At 52.6% G+C, this 16,297-nt stretch overlaps 1 protein-coding gene across 1 annotated transcript in view; it reads left to right on the top strand.

Annotated features, from left to right (window-relative positions):
• Window positions 1-16,297, top strand: part of POLE (polymerase (DNA directed), epsilon, catalytic subunit) — a 46,190-nt gene that overhangs the window by 13,893 nt on the left and 16,000 nt on the right. The window contains exons 14-31 of the mRNA XM_010006524.1: window positions 276-389; window positions 1,271-1,483; window positions 2,594-2,701; window positions 3,431-3,559; window positions 3,929-4,031; window positions 4,122-4,268; window positions 4,883-5,028; window positions 5,887-6,035; window positions 6,412-6,504; window positions 6,757-6,901; window positions 7,408-7,565; window positions 13,109-13,304; window positions 14,390-14,604; window positions 14,876-14,978; window positions 15,146-15,226; window positions 15,298-15,420; window positions 15,507-15,725; window positions 16,035-16,244. Of these exons, the coding sequence (XP_010004826.1) occupies window positions 276-389; window positions 1,271-1,483; window positions 2,594-2,701; window positions 3,431-3,559; window positions 3,929-4,031; window positions 4,122-4,268; window positions 4,883-5,028; window positions 5,887-6,035; window positions 6,412-6,504; window positions 6,757-6,901; window positions 7,408-7,565; window positions 13,109-13,304; window positions 14,390-14,604; window positions 14,876-14,978; window positions 15,146-15,226; window positions 15,298-15,420; window positions 15,507-15,725; window positions 16,035-16,244 (2,652 nt within the window). The remainder of the gene's footprint in view (window positions 1-275; window positions 390-1,270; window positions 1,484-2,593; window positions 2,702-3,430; window positions 3,560-3,928; window positions 4,032-4,121; window positions 4,269-4,882; window positions 5,029-5,886; window positions 6,036-6,411; window positions 6,505-6,756; window positions 6,902-7,407; window positions 7,566-13,108; window positions 13,305-14,389; window positions 14,605-14,875; window positions 14,979-15,145; window positions 15,227-15,297; window positions 15,421-15,506; window positions 15,726-16,034; window positions 16,245-16,297) is intronic.

Genomic DNA, 16,297 nt, shown 5'->3' on the forward strand with positions numbered 1-16,297 from the left:
GAAGCCCGTGAGCCACCTTCTGGTTCCCAGACAGGGCAGCATCAGTGCAGTGAGCTCACCCTCTCTGTTCCTCATCCAAAGCTGAGGTGTCACTGAGCGATGACAGCTAGAGCAAGATGTCCATGGAACTGAACTGATTCTTCTTTGCAGCAGATATGGAGAAATCCACTTTTATCTTCTTCCAAAGTCCAGCAGGCAGCAATGACAGATGATTATCTCTGAGCTGCTCTGTCCCCATGCGCTTGGGACTGAGTTGCCTCTCACTTTCTTGGCAGACCCTGGCCACCTATTCCGTGTCTGACGCAGTCGCTACCTATTACATGTACATGAAGTACGTGCACCCTTTCATCTTTGCCCTGTGCACCATCATCCCCATGGAGCCTGATGAGGTGGGTGCACTCCTGAAATAGTAATTTTTGTCTCCTCTGCTCAAGGATGCTCTGGCCACACAACCTGAGTCCCACTGCTCAGGCAGTTCTCCAGCTATTTCAGGGAGGGAGGAAGGGGGATTTGGAGACTCCTTTCTTTTTCAAAACCCTGGGCTGTTGTCAGGGCTGGAGCAAGAAAGCATGGCTGAGGCTGGTGCTCCGTGCTCAGCCAAGTGTACTTGCAGTCATGGTCATGCAAAGCTGGGTCTGCTGACAGCTGTTGTCAGCTGCTGGGACAATGGTTAGGAACTGTCTGTGGAAATGTCCCTCTGTCCCCACCTGGTTTCGCTTACAAAAGGTGCTTGGCAGTGAAGTAGTGTCAGGAGATGATGACAGCAGAGGTCTGGAGGTCTTTGCTCTGTCTGTAGCCTGCTCTCCTCCCAGCCAACACATAGAAGGTGGAATTCATTTCTCACTTGCTCCCATCATCCTTGCCATGGGCTGCAGCTCTGCCCATGGCATGGTCATGTGTGTCACCAGCTGAAGACACCAGATCACTGATGTGGCTGTAAGGCCAGTGCAGTCCCAGCAGTGCTGGTACAGGATTTCTTGATGAATCACAGGTTGGTTAGAGTTGAAAAGGACCTTCAAAGATCTAGCCCAACCCCCTTGCTTTGGTCAGGGACACTTCCCACCATCCCAGGTTGCTCCAAGCCCCATCCAACCTGCCCTTTGAGATGGGGCAGCCACGGCTTTTCTGGGCAACCTGGACCAGGGTCTCACCACCTCACAGCAAAGAAACTTTTTCCTAATGTCCATCCCCACAGGAAAGATTTTTTTTCCATATATCTAATATAAATCTCCTCTTGAGTTTAACACCAGCTTTGATGTCTCTCCTGCAGGTGTTAAGGAAAGGATCTGGGACACTGTGTGAGGCACTGCTGATGGTTCAGGCCTATCATGCCAACATCATCTTCCCCAACAAGCAGGAGCAGGAGTTCAACAAGCTCACAGAAGATGGCCACGTGCTGGACTCGGAGACCTATGTGGGAGGCCATGTGGAAGCGCTGGAGTCGGGGGTCTTCCGCAGTGACATCCCATGCCGCTTCAAAATGGTGAGGGCCACACTGCCAGGCCCTGTCCTTGCAGAGCATGGTGGTGAGGAGTACCCCTCTGGTGGGGCTAACATCTCCTGTGGGTCCTGGCTGGGCATGGGCAGTACCCATCATACTGCTGGAGACCTTGAGCACTTGAAGCTTCATGGAACAGGGCCTTGGTCTCCTTGGGGTCTTGTCTTCCCTCTGTGCTTCTCCCACCAATACTAAGCTGCTTCTGAACCCTTCCTGGGTGTCTGTGAACCTGTTTCTGGTTCACATTGCTATCTCCATCATCTTTCCCTTGCCCTGTTTCATGCCTGTGTTGTGCTCATGAACTCTTCAGTTTTCAAAGGTGGCTTCATTCTGATGTTTGATGCACCACAGTTAGTGTGGGACATTTTCATAGAATTGGTTTGGTTGGAAAAGACCTTTCAGATCATCAAGTCTAACCATTAACCCAGCACTGCCAAGGCCACCACTGAACCACGTCCCTCAGTACCACATCTATATGACTTTTCAGTCCCTCCAGAGATGGTGACTCTACCACTGCCCTGGGCAGCCTGTGCCAGGGTCTGACAACCTTTTCATGGAAGAAACGGTTCCCAATATCCAATCTAAACCTCCCTTGGCACAACTTGAGGCCATTTTCTCTTGGTTCTATCACTTCTTCCTTGGGAGAAGACACCAACACCCTCTGGCTCCAACCTCCTTTCAGGGAGTTGTAGGGAGCAAGAAGGTGTCCCCTCAGCCTCCTTTTCTCCAGGAGGTGGATATAATCTAGTGAATGATGATGGGGGAGCATGCACTGGCTGTATGGAAGGGTCTGGGCTATGTCTGAATCTTGGACCCTTGCACCAGCCAGCAGGCAGCTGTGAAAGTGGTGCTGTGCTACCAATCAAGTGCAGCCCCTGTGCATGAGCTGCCCTCATCTCTTCCCTTTGTTGTTTTGTTTTCTGATGTGATGTCAGTGATCTGGGCCCCACCTGTGCCTCAGTGTGCCACCCTGTACTGTGGGGACATGCTGAGAGCTCCCTGAGTCAGGTAGGGACACAGGCAGCAGGGCTGGAGCTGCTGGCCTGCAGCAGGGATGGTGCCCACGGTCTCAGTGCTGTCCCCATGGCCCTGCAGAATCCAGCTGCCTTTGACTTCCTGGTGCAGCACGTGGAGAAGACGCTGCGGCACGCCATCGAGGAGGAGGAGGGCTTGCCACTGGACCAGGTCACCAACTTTCAGGAGGTAAATCACAGAGGGGCTGGGCAGGGAGGGCTGAGCTGCCAGGCTGGGGCTACAGCTTTTCAAGTGCCTGTGTAGGGTCATTTTATGCTCTATGGAGAGAAACCAAGCAGCCCATCCATGGGCATCTACAGAGCAGAGGGTGTTAAGGGGTGTTATGAGCAGCCCCAGCCAGGTTCCCCCTGCCTGGCTGCTGGAGCCCAGCCCTGGGCTCCAGGGTCCCTGCTCCGGCTGAGGGACATGGTTCCTGCTTTCCTCTGCAGAGCCAAGCAGGACCAAAGCTCCGAGGGAGCTGGGAAAGGATTTAGTGAGAAGACAGACCCCTCAGATATCTCAAATACTCATGATCCTCTTCTAGCTGATCAGAAGCAGAGAACAAAGTGCATGCTGCCTCTCTCCAAAGCAGAGACTGGAGTTTCTTAGAGGGCATAATCAGTTAGGGGGGAACTTCTGGTCTTTGCTGTTGTCTTCATTAGCCCATTTTCATTGAAAAGATCCTTGATCAAGTAACCTTCAGGATGCTCTCACTTCCATGATCTCCTAGAGATAAAGCCTTGGAGGCCCATAACAAAACCTAAAGTACTGGTACCTAACGGTGCTTCTTTGGTCCTTTAAATCCTTTCCAGAGTCAGTGGCAAGTGTCCCTGTGCAGGAGAAAGGACCAAATTCAGCAAGTGTTTGACTCATTAACTCCTTCCTGTCCAAGTTTCATTTATTTTTGTGTCTTCACAGGTTTGTGATGAAATCAAGGTCAAACTGAATTCCCTGAAAGATGTTCCGAACAGAATTGAGTGTCCCCTTATCTACCATCTAGATGTGGGGGCCATGTACCCCAACATCATTCTGACCAACAGGCTGCAGGTAGGTAACATCAATCTCGTGTCTCCTAATTTGTCTTTCAGATGACCCTGATAGTTCCTTTCATTTGATCCCCTTAAACAACAACTTTCTGCTCAGGGCAGAGGGAGCAGGTTGTGAAATTCAGTCAGTCTGCCATGGACACCTAGTCTGCAGAGGTCAAACTACAATTTTAGCAAGGGCTTTTCCCCAAAAAAACAGCTATTGTTTTTGTGGGTTTTGTATTCCCAAAGGGTTCTGAAAAGAAGAACTCACAGGGTCCCATCTCTGCTATTTGCACCTGAACTCTTCTGCTACCCAGCACCTTTTCTGGTACGACCCATGATCTGGAGACCCGTCTCCTCTAACACTCATGTCTCTGCTTGAGTCCAGCCCTCAGCCATGGTGGATGAGGCCACGTGTGCTGCCTGTGACTTCAACAAGCCGGGTGCCAACTGCCAGCGCCGGATGACATGGCAGTGGAGAGGAGAGTTCAGTAAGTGTTGGATGGACCATGCAGTCTGGCCCACCCAGAAGGGGACAGATTCCTGCTTCTCTGGAAACTGAGATCTGCCCTCCCCTGCAGTGCCTGCCAGCCGCAGTGAGTACCACCGCATCCAGCAGCAGCTGGAGTCAGAGAAGTTCCCTCCCCTGTCCCCTGAGGGAGCACCCCGTGCCTTCCATGAGCTTTCCCGGGAAGAACAAGCCAAGTATGAGAAGAAGCGGCTAGCAGGTGAAAAAACTAATAAATCAGCATCAGGATCTGGAGTGGTGTTTTGTGACCCAGCCTGGGAGCATTGCTCACCATTAATAACCTCTCTCGTGGCTGTGGGGTTAGTTCAGACTGGGCCTGGTCTCACACCATGTTTTGGGAGACCTCCAGGCTCCTAGCAGGCTCCCTTGTGCTTCCTGAAGAGGGGCCAGGTGCCTGTGTCAGCTTTCTCCTCTTGCCTGTGGAGATCCATGGATTTGAGTGGAAATGTAAAAAGCTCCATTTTTGGAAGGCTTCTAATTAAAGGCTGTTAATGGAAGGGAAATATGACATTATCCATCACCTGGAGTGATGCTGTTCAGCAGAACCATCCAGCTGGCTGGGGGCAGAGCCTAGGTTTGTGGGTGGGCCATATGTGCCTCATGATGAGTTTATTCCCCTAACCTCTCCCTGCATCTCTGTGACAAGGTGCCACTATCCTGGTATCCTCCTCCTCCCCCCTCTTTGCAGTAGGAGTGTCCCTGCTCACCTAGGCCTGATGCTTAGATGTCTCCCTGTCCATACTCTGCCTGTCCCTCAGTCCTTAGTGAGGCATCCATCCCTGAGAAGCTGCTTCTGCTTCTTCCCTCAACAAGATTACTGCCGCAAGGCATACAAGAAGATTCATGTCACAAAGGTGGAGGAACGAGTCACCACCATCTGCCAGCGAGAGAACTCTTTCTATGTGGACACAGTGCGGGCTTTCCGGGACCGCCGCTACGAGTTCAAGGGACTGCACAAGGTACCCAGCTCAGCTTCTGGCTTAACTTGTCTTGCTAAGGCTGGGGACCTTGGCAAACTGAAAATCTGAGCCCTAGAGGGTTACTTCTTTGTATTCGAGAAGGGCCTGGTGGAGTTCCTGACAGCTGTGGCTGCTTCAGCAGTGCCGTGGCACTTGCTGCCTCTGTGCTGCTGTCGGCACCAAAGCTTTACCTCCAGTTTTCAGGGGGTTTAGCAAGTCCTGAGCTGGTCTGTATTCTGATATCACTGATCTGGGGGGCTCAGCCTGGGGCATTCTTCCTACATGGAGATAAGCTGAGAAGCAAGGTCTAGACCTCAGTTTAAGGAACACTTGATTCCAGGAGGACGTTCTAGTTCTCTGCTGGTTGAGAGTCGTGCTAGAGGAGACCAGGGCACATTATTCTTGGAGTGTGTTGAAGACAGTGGTGGGGCCCTGGGACTCTGCCTCTGGTGGAGTTAATTAATGAGCCTTTGTCTCTGTGGTTACTCCAGCTGCCTCTTGCCCCATGAACCACAGAGCTGGCCCAGAGGCTTTTTTCATCCAGGTGGTTCTGCTGGTTACCCCAACACCCCCAGGCACTGTGTGCGGCTCCTGCCTGCACCAGCCGGTGTGAGTGGGCGGCACTGCCGGTGCTGCTGCAGTTCTGATCGACACCCTCAGAGGCATGATTGGTGCCTCCAACATGTTCAGAGTGCCTCTGGCCAAGTGCTGCTCTGCTGCAAAAGAAAAAGGATCATTACCATGCTGCTGGTCTTTGGCAAAGACACTGGTTTAGAGCTGTGTTGCTGTACTGGGACTGAGGAGGAAGTGGTTGATACCACCAGTAGTGAGGTGTGGGATCATCCTGACTGTTTGCAGGTGTGGAAGAAGAAGCTGTCTGCAGCAGTGGAGACAGGAGATGCCTCTGAAGTGAAGCGCTGCAAGAACATGGAAATCCTGTATGACTCCCTGCAGTTGGCCCACAAGTGCATCCTCAACTCTTTCTATGGCTATGTCATGCGGAAAGGGTGAGTCCCTCCTGCTGATGCTGGAGGACCCTTGGGGACTGGGATTTTCCTAGGCTGGCTTTCACTTGCTTCACCTGCTTCTGAAGCACCAGAGTAGAGGTGGGTGCTGCCTGTAACACTCTGCTTGCTTCTACCGATGACTTCTCATCCTGGAGACTCCTGCGAGACAGAAGTGTTGGGCATAAAGTGAGGGGAATCTAGTCTGTTAGTGGGGTTCCAGCTTTTCTGAAACATAACTAGGGTGAGGAGAACAATCTGCTGAGGGCCAGTGTTAATCTGTTGGTTGCCCTCCCTCTGGAGGGTCCTCCTTCCCTCCTCATAGCTGGATTTGGGAGGGAGCACTTCATGCTCTTCACTTTGACCCCCATGCTTGCAGAGCTCGCTGGTACTCCATGGAGATGGCTGGCATTGTCTGCTTCACGGGAGCGAGTATCATCACCCAGGCCAGGGAGCTGATTGAGCAGATCGGGTGAGTGTGCTGATCTGGGGAAGAAGGGTCTGTGCACATCTGGGACAGATGCAGGAGAACATGAAGCACAGCAGTTAGTGTTGAAGGGTCAGATTTTGGACACTGCTGGGGTTATTTTGAGGGGTTGCTTTGCAGAAGGGACTGCAGAAGGGATGCCACAGGTTGCTTCTGCCTTTCTGGGGGACACAGAGCTGGTCCTTACCTACCATCCACTCTACTCCTGACAGTGACCTACCTTCCTTCCTTCCCTAGGAGACCACTGGAACTGGATACCGATGGGATTTGGTGTGTCCTTCCCAACAGCTTCCCGGAGAACTTTGTCATCACGTCAACCAATGCCAAGAAGCCAAAAGTGACAATCTCCTACCCGGGTGCCATGCTGAACATCCTGGTGAAGGTGAGGCTTGCACCCATCCAGGCCAGCTCTGCAGACTGGGAAAAAGGAGGTGGAGGACTGAAAAGGGAGGAGGAGGGCCTCTCACCCACCTCTGCTCCCTACATTGAGGACATGGGGGCTAATGGCCCTGCTTGTTGCATGGCTTCTTTGTGACCCAAGGGCACCTGGGTGGCATCTAGGTACCCCTGCAGCAGAGAGGGAGGTGGGCAAGGGGCTGGTGGGGTGTGCCCGCTCACCTGGGCAGTCTGGGAGTGCAGACTAGAGCGAGAGCCAAGCCCATCCTCTGCTTGCTTCAGCTTCTGTAAGACAAAAAACCACCATTTTAGGGTCTAAAGCATATTTCTTCTCAACTGGCAGGTCAGGTGTTTTGATTTTTGAGCCCTAAATCCTGCTGTAGCTTCCAGAGGGTTGTTCAGGGATGTCTCTGGGCAGGGTGTGCCCTAGGGTCACCTCCTGATGTAACCGGGCTGGTGTGTGAAGCTGTTCTTCTGGGGCTGTGCCTGTAGGAAGGCTTCACGAATGATCAATACCAGGAGCTGCAGGACCCAGCCTCTCTCACCTATGTCACACGCTCGGAGAACAGCATCTTTTTTGAAGTGGATGGACCATACCTGGCCATGATCCTCCCAGCTTCCAAGGAGGAGGGCAAGAAGCTGAAGAAAAGGTGAGGTTTCAAGGTTTGAAATATTATCACTTCCCCAGGTAAGAGGCTGAGGGTCTCTTTTGCGTCATGGATGTGGGGCATGTTGATCCTTGTCCTGGGAGCTGGCAGCATGCTCGATTTGTTAGCTTGAAATGGCAAGTGCCTGACACCAGGTCATAGGCATAGAATGGTTTGGGCTGCAAGGGACCTTGATGTTCCAACCCCCTTGGATGGCAGGGACACCTCCCACTAGACAAGGTTGCTCCAAGCTCCATTCAGCCTGGCCTTGAAGGGATGGGGCTCCACAACTTCCCTGGGCAACCTGTTCTAGTGTCTCATCACCCTCACACTAAAGACTTTCCTCCTAATATCTAACCTAAATCTCCCCTCTTCCAGTTTTGATCCATTATCCCTTGTCCTCTCACTGCATGCCCTTGTAAAAAAAAGTCCCTCTCCAGCTTTCTTGTAGGCCCCCTTCAGATACTGGAAGGCCACTATGAGGACCCCACTGGAGCCTTCTCCAGGCTGAACAACCCCAAATCCCTCAGCCTGTCCTCACAGGAGAGGTGCTGCAGCCCTTGTATCATCTTCGTGGCTCTCCTCTGGACTTTCTCTGCGAGCTCCATGTCCTTCCTGTGTTGGGGACCTTAAAGTTGGACCCAGTCCTGCAGGGAGGTCTCACAAGAGCAGAGCAGAGGGGGAGAATCGCCTCCCTTGACCTGCTGGCCACACTTTTCATGCAGCCCAGGACATGGTTACATTTCTGGGCTGCAGGTGGATGCAGCTGGCTCATGTTGAGCTTCTCATCCACCACCATCCCCTAATCTTTCTCTTCTGGGCTGTGTTTGATCCATTCTCCACCCAGCCTGTATTTTTGCTTGGGATTGCCCCAACCCAGGTGCAGAACCTTGCACTTGGCCTTGTTGAACTTCATGCAGTTTGCACAAGCCCACCTCTCAAGCCTGTCAGGGTCCCTCTGGATGGCATTCCTCCCCTCCAGCATGTCAACCTCACCACACAGTTTGCTGTCACCAGTAAAATCGCTGTGGGTGCATCAATCCCACTGTCCATGTCGCTGACAAAGATTTTAAATCGCACTGGTCCAAGTACTGACCCTTGGGGAGCACAGCTTGTCACAGGTCTCCATCTGGAAATCAAATTGTTGATCATCACTCTTTGAGTGCAATCATCCAGCCAGTTCCTTACCCAGCAAGATCCATGAAATCTGTATCGTTCCAGTTTCAATACCAGGATGTCATGTGGGAGAGTGTCAGAAGCTTTGCACAGGTCCAGGTAGATGATGTCAGTTGCTCTTCCTTTGTCCACAGATGCCATGACCCAATTGTAGAAGGCCACCAAATAAGTCAGGCAGGATTTGCCCTTGGGGAAGCCCTGTTGGCTGTCACCAATTACCCCTTTGTTTTCCACACACCTTAGCAGAGCCTTCAGGAGGATCTGCTCCATGATCTTGCTGGGCACAGAGGTGAGGCTGATTGGTCTGTAGTTCCCTGGGTCTTCCTTTTTTCCCTTTTTGAAAATGGGAGTTGTTTCCCCTTTTCCAGTCAGTGGGGATTTCTCCAGATGGCCAAGTATTTTCAATTATGAAGGACAGAGCCTTTGCAACTTCCTCAGCCAGTTCCTTCAGGAACCGTGGATGAATCCTGTCAGGTCCCGTGGACTTGTGCAGCTTCAGGTCCTTCAGATGGTCACAAACCTGCTCTTCTCCTACAGTGGGGAGATCTTCCTTTTCCCAGTCCCTGCCTTTGCCTTCTCTAACTTGGATGGTGTGACTAGAGTCTTTGCTGATGAAGACTGAGGCAAAGGAGTCATTGAGCAGCTCAGCCTTTTCTATATCCTGCATGGACAGGTCTCCAGTTTCCTTCTGAAGTGGGCCTCATCTTATTGCTGACATACCTGTAGAAACTTTCCTTGTTGTCCTTAACATCCCTGGCCAGATACACTTCTGTCTATGATTTGGCCTTCCTTACCTGATCCCTTGCTTCTCTGACCACTTGCCTGTACTCCCCCCAGGACACCTGGCTCTGCTTCCACTCTCTGTAAACCTTGTTTTTACATTTAACTGTCCAGGAGCTCCTTGGTCATCCATTCAGGCCTCCTGGCTCTCCTGCTTGCCTTCCTCTTCACTGGGACACATTGCTCCTGGGCATGGAGGAGATCCTTGAATGTGGAGCAGCTTTCCTGGGCTCCCCTTTCCTCCAGGGCTTTGTCCCCGTATGCTACCAAGCAGACCTTGAAGAGACCAACTACTGTCTTGAAATCAAGGGCAGCAACCTTGCTTGTCTCCTTCCTCTCTGCCCTAAGGATCCTGAATTCAACCATGTCATGGTCACTACAGCCTAGTCTCCCATTAAATCTTACATCATCAACCAGCCCATCTCTGTTGGTGAGGACAAGGTCCAGCATAGCCCCTTTTCTTGTTGGTTCCTCTACCATTTGGAGGAGGAGCTTGTCATCAATGCACTGCAGGAGCTTCCTGGATTGCTGGTGCTTTGCTGGGTTTGTTCCCTCCAGCAGATATTGGAGTGATTGAAGTCCCCCCTGAGGACCAGGCCCTGTGAATGTGAAGCTGCTCCTGTCTGCCTGTAGAGGCTTCATCCACTCAGTCACGGTCAGGTGGCCTGTAGCAGACCCCCAATATGGTGTCTCCTGCTGCTGTATTCCCTTTAACCCTGATCCATAAGGTCATGTTTGACTCCTCCTCCACCCCCAGGTGGAGCTCCACAGACTCCAGCTGGTCATTGATGCAGAGGTGACCCCCCCTCTTCTTATGCCCCCCTGCCTGTCCTTCCTAAAGAGCTACCCAACCATCCCCACACTCCAGTGGTAGGAGTCATCTCACCATGTCTCAGTGATGCCAATAACATCACAGCCCTGCAGGCTGCACACATCTGCAGTTCCTCTTGTTTATTCCCCATGTTCTGTGCACTCACACAGAGGCATTTCAGCTGGGCGTCCTTGGAAGCAGCTGTGCTGGCAGGGATCACGTTTTGCAGGTCAGATGCTTTCCTGTTGGCCTGAGATCCTCCTGCAGGCCCAGGGTGTCTGTTACTGACTCTGTCCTCAATGTGGTGCGTCTGGGATGTGTTGAGGGTCCCCTCCTCCAGCATTGTGCGTTTAAAGCCCTCCTAACTAAACTGGCCATTCAAAGACTCTCTCCAAGACTCTGGCCAAAGACTCTCCATTTTCTCAGAAAAATGAACCCCATCCGCCCCCAAGATACCAGGTTTCTCAAAGTGAGTCCCGTGGTCTAGGTAATTGAAGCCCTGACTGTGGCACCACTCCTTTAACCAATTTTTGCCTTTTCCAATTCAGTCAACACTTTCCAGCCCTTTCCCTTTGACCAGAAGGATGGATGAGAACACTGCTTGTGCTCCTGAGCCCTTCACTGCCACTCCCAGTGCTCTACAGCCTTTCCTGATAGTCTTCAGGTTACTCCTGTCTGCATCATTGGTGCCTACATGAAACAATAGGAGTGGACAATAGTCAGTGGGCTGTACCAGTTTATGTGATCTTTTTGTTATGTCCTTCATTCAAGCCCCCAGTAAGCTGCAGAGCTCTGTTGAGTGGGACTGGTCTGCAAATGGCCTCTCAGTACCCCTGAGAAGGGAGTCTCCCACAACTATTACTTGTTGCTGCTTCTTCTGAGCACTCATTACATGATGCTCTGAGCAAGATGCCTTAGTTGGCTCTGGCAGCTTATCTTGCATGGGTTGTTCTTGCCCTTCAGTCTGCAGGTGCACCTTAGGATTTTTGACTTAACAATATTCCATTCTTCTGTCTCCTTTTCCGCTTTATTCACTCACTTCCTTTCCATGTTTGTTAATGGGGGAGGTTTTTGTCTCTGTGGCTTTAGGCTGTGTATCTGGAGCCAATTCTCTCCTTTTCTTTCTCCCTAATATTCCTCAGCCTTCTCAGCATCTCATGCAGTTCAGCCACCTGCTGCAGAAGGTCCTCCACCTGTGTACACCTTTGCATACAGAATTACCCCCATCCTCTGCCCTGTGAGAGAGGACTGTGCTTCCTACAGCCTGTGTAGTTACTTCCTTCTTCGCTGTCTCTGGGTGGAGGCATCAGTCACCACCAGGGTGGATGGTGCAGACCCCAAAGCCATAGGTGCAGCTTTGGCTCTGTGCTGAGTGCCCACCATGTTGCCCTCTCTGTTTGTTAGGACATGCACCCCTGACCCCTGCAGATGCACTTGGAGCTCTCCCTTGGGAGGGGAGTGCTCATCCTCCCTCACAAGCTGCCATGCCTGCCCCGTTTGCCCACTTGGGTTGCCCTGCTCCCCAGGGGTGCTCGTTCCAGGTGGGGTGGTGGCCGTTGCTCCAGCAGTGCCCAGGTCTGGTCAGCATTTCAAGAGAGTTGCCAGCTCCTCCTCTGTGACTCCTCTCCCTTCATGTTTCCCTGCCAGAGGGAGAGTCTTGATTTGGAGCAGCTCCACTCAGTGACTCAACTGATCCAGTCTAGTTTGTGTAATCTCACTAGTTCCTGCCTTCTCGCTTCTCAGGAGTTTACAGACCTGCTGTAATGCTGATCTTAAATGTTTTCCCTTCTCCATCTAGAAGAAGGTGATGCTATTACTGAATAGTTAAATAGTTACTTCACTGACTTGTCTGCAAGCCAGAGCAGTAGAGGGTTGCCCACAGACCTGGGTCTGGCTCCAAGGAAGTCTGTCAGTGCCCTCCAGCACCCACTGTCCTCACAGTTCTGTGTTCCTTCGTGCTTAATGCCCCATTGGATGAGCTCCAGCATCCACCATCTCCTGTCAGGGCCTTTCTGCAAGCAGTGAGTCTCTGCACAGGAGTCGAGGTGATGCCAAGCACTGAGCAGGCTCTGCTCCTAGTACTCTTACATAAGAGCTTCTTGGTTTCTTGTCCTGTGAAGATGTTAGCAAGTGCATTTATTTCCTGGTCACTGTCCAACTGAAACAGCCTGGCAGTGGCTGGCAGGCACCATTATCAGTGGAAGAAGAGAAGGCTGTGCCCACTGGAACTGGTCAGGTGGGAGAAGGGCTGTGCGAGTTGTATAGATTGAATTGTGTCCTCTCTCCTCTTGGCTGATGTTCCCATAAGGCTTTTCTTGAAACATACAAATCATTGGCAAGGCTGTGAAATACAAAAAAATGCAAGAGAAAAGGTGAGAGAGAGAAGTGTTCCTATAGTCATGTCATGGCTACACCCAGTTTCCTCTGAACCCCTTTCCCAGCATCTGGGCTGACAAAGTTTCCTTCTTCTCACCAAACCTCTTCTTAATATCTTCTTCCTTTTCCCCACCTGGGCGCTTGCCTCCCACCCTTCAGTCAGGTGCAATAAAGACGCAGTCAGTGAGGATGAGCCAGGCCACGAGCTGACATGCCTTTGCAGACCAAGTGGAGATGGTTTGTAGAGCAGTTATAGATGTTCTAAGATCATCCTAGTGCTGAGCACCATGGCTTTGCTGAACACGCCATGTGGTGGCATGGTGCAGGGAGGATGGGACACCAGCAGGATCCTGGAGGACATGTCCCTTGACACAGGCCAGGCTTTGCCCACAATGTCTCCTAGGTATGCAGTGTTCAATGAAGATGGGTCCCTGGCTGAGCTGAAGGGATTTGAGGTGAAGCGCCGGGGAGAGCTGCAGCTAGTGAAGATCTTCCAGTCCTCTGTATTTGAAGCCTTTCTGAAAGGCAGCACCCTGGAGGAGGTCTATGCTTCTGTGGCCAAGGTGGCTGATTACTGGCTGGATGTGCTCTACAGCAAGGTAAGCACAGCTGAGATGTGTCCTGTGCTCCCAAGGTGGAGCTGGAGCAGTGTCAGCTCTTGGTGGAGCACTGATGAGGTGGACTTTACTTTGCACACAGTAGGTGGCCTGGTGATGGTCACTTCCACCTTGTTTCTGCTGCTTGGGTTCTCTAGGGCTGCTCTTCAGAGTCTTTCAGTGCAAAAGCTCTTCATTTGGCTTTAACTATGGGTAGGTCCAGTGCAGAGCCACAAAGATGATGAAGGGAGTGGAACATCTCCCTTACGAAGACAGGCTGAGGGAGCTAGGTCTCTTTAGCTTGGAGAAGAGGAGACTGAGGGGTGAGCTCATCAACGTTTATAAATACATAAAGGGTGAGTGTCAGGAGGACAGAGTCAGGTTCTTCTCAGTGATAGGACAAGGGGCAGTGGGTGCAAATTGGAACATAGGAGGTTGCACATAAACATGTGGAAAAACTTTGTTACTGTGAAGGTGACAGAGCCCTGGGACAGGCTGCCCAGAGAGGTTGTGGAGTCTCCTTCCCTGGAGACTTTCAAAACCTACCTGGACATGTTCCTGTGTGATGTGCTCTGGGTGATCCTGCTCTGGCAGGGGGGTTGGACTGGATGATCTTTCAAGGTCCCTTCCAACCCCTAAGATTCTGTGATTCTGTGAGTGGTGTCCTTCTCCAGCCATCTCCTTCATGGAGCTGGTCTGGTGCCCTCATCCCCAAGGATGCTGGTGAAGAGCATTCACTGAAGCAGAGAGCGACAGAGGCACTTGTTTGTGGAGTGTTTGATGGGGAGCACAGGGACACCAGTCACAGTGATGGGGACACGGAGAAATGCCAAGGTCTTGGAAGCAACTCAGCTACTGGGTGTGCACAGCACAGAGCCCTGCAGCCCGGCCACGGCATGAGCTGACATGAGCTGCAAACCCACTCTTCCCTTTTCAGTGGGTCACATTGGCAGCTGCAACAGGGAGCAATGCCCAGGAGCCCCACATAGAGCCATACCAACTGGGTGTAGGTGCTTCCTAGACCCCATAGCAGCATGGTTTGATCATGAGGGGTTTGCTAGCTTTGGGATTTTCCCCCTCCCTCTCAGGCTGACAACATGCCAGATTCGGAGCTGTTTGAGCTGATTGCAGAGAACCGGTCCATGTCGCGCAAGTTGGAGGACTACGGGGAGCAGAAGTCCACCTCCATCAGCACTGCTAAGCGCCTGGCAGAGTTCCTGGGGGACCAGATGGTGAAGGATGCAGGACTGAGCTGCCGGTTCATAATTTCCAAGAAACCTGAAGGGTCTCCTGTCACTGAGAGGTAGCCCCATGTTGAGGGCCCAGGGCTTTTGATGGTGTGGGGGCAACCAAGAGGAGACAGGGTGGCTGCCGTGGTGTGCCAGGTGGTCCTCTGACTGCTGGTCTAGACTGTGGGTGAGATGAGCAGTGGGTGATGCCGTGCAGCTGATGTGCGGCAGCCTCACAGAGGTGGAGGAGGAAGCCTGGACGGTCTCTACAGGCTGGAAGAGGAGATTGTGTTGCTGCCAGACCTTGCTCGAGGTGGGTAGTAAGGGCTTCCTTGCCTTCCCCAGGGCCATCCCCCTCGCCATCTTCCAAGCCGAGCCCAGCGTGCGCAAACACTACCTCCGAAAATGGCTGAAGAGCCCCTCACTGCAGGATTTCAACATCCGTGCGGTGCGTGGGTTAACTCTGCCCTGGGACCAGGGCTTGTGTCTTAAGAGTTCTGCTGGCAAAGCAGAATGCTGGGGGGCGGGTGTCCTGGGGATATATATTCTTGGTCCTGTGTCTGGTGGCCTTCTCCTCAGCTTTCTTCACTACCTGCCACTCTGCCCTCTGCACAGATCCTGGACTGGGACTACTACATCGAGAGACTGGGCAGCACCATCCAGAAGATCATCACCATTCCTGCAGCCCTGCAGCAGGTACAGGGTGCTAGAGAGCAGGAGGAGGGTTTTGGTCAGGAGACTTGGTGTGATTTGAAGATGTTCTCCAGGTAAAGAACCCAGTGCCACGGGTCAGGCACCCAGACTGGCTCCACAAGAAACTCCTGGAGAAGAATGATGTGTACAAACAGAAGAAAATCAATGAGCTCTTCACCTCAGAAGGCAAGAGACAGGTAAAGAGGGTGAGGGAGAGGTTCTGGCTGTGCCAGTGGGGCTTTTCTGCAACCCATGTCCTCCTGCTGTCCTTGCTCTCCCTCAGGTCCTCACCAACCAGCCCCCAGAAGGAATGTCTAGCTCACAGATTGGTGACATAGAGGACTTGGGGGCTGCCAAAACCCTTCAACCACTGCTTCCCATCACGAAGAAGCGGAAACGAGTATCTGCATCAGAGAAAAGCCAACAGATGTCCCAGTACCTGGAGCTATCCCAGTCCTGGCGAGAGATCCTGGGTCCACCTCCAGCCCTGGGCACCACCAAGGTAGGTGAAGCAGAGTGGGCAGGAGATGCCCTGGGGATGTGCTCATCCACTCAAGCAGCTTGTGAGCTGCCAGGAGCAAGCTGTGGGTCTCCTGAAGCCCTCTGCATGCCTGCAAGTCAGGGCTAGCTACATGGAGAAATAGAACCAGGAGATGGAGAGACAATCCCTGATGGAGAAAAGGGGAGAGGGTGGCTTCACAGCTGAGGCAGGAACATGGTGTGGGCCTGGGGGCTGGGGGCCGTGGGGTTGGGAGCTTTGATACCTGTGCTGGTTCCTGGCCCAGCTCAGGCAAGCAGTCACCCCATGCAGGAGGAGCAGCTGATCTGGCTGCGCTACCACCAGAAGAAGTGGGAGCTGCAGGCTCGGCAGCGGCGGGAGCGGCAGAAGAGGCGGCGTCTGGAGGACGGTGAGGTGGGAGCAGGTGGAGGAGTGGTCCGTGACACCCTCTCCAGAGGGCTGAGCAGCTACCTGCGCAGGACCGCCCGCAGCATCCTGGACCTGCCCTGGCAGATCGTGCAGGTACCAGGGAGAGGACGTGCCACCACGGGCAGCCCGGGGCTGAAGCCTCAAGT

This window comes from Chaetura pelagica, unplaced genomic scaffold (assembly GCF_000747805.2).
Source record: "Chaetura pelagica isolate M959 unplaced genomic scaffold, ChaPel_1.0 scaffold301, whole genome shotgun sequence".
NCBI lineage: Eukaryota > Metazoa > Chordata > Aves > Apodiformes > Apodidae > Chaetura > Chaetura pelagica.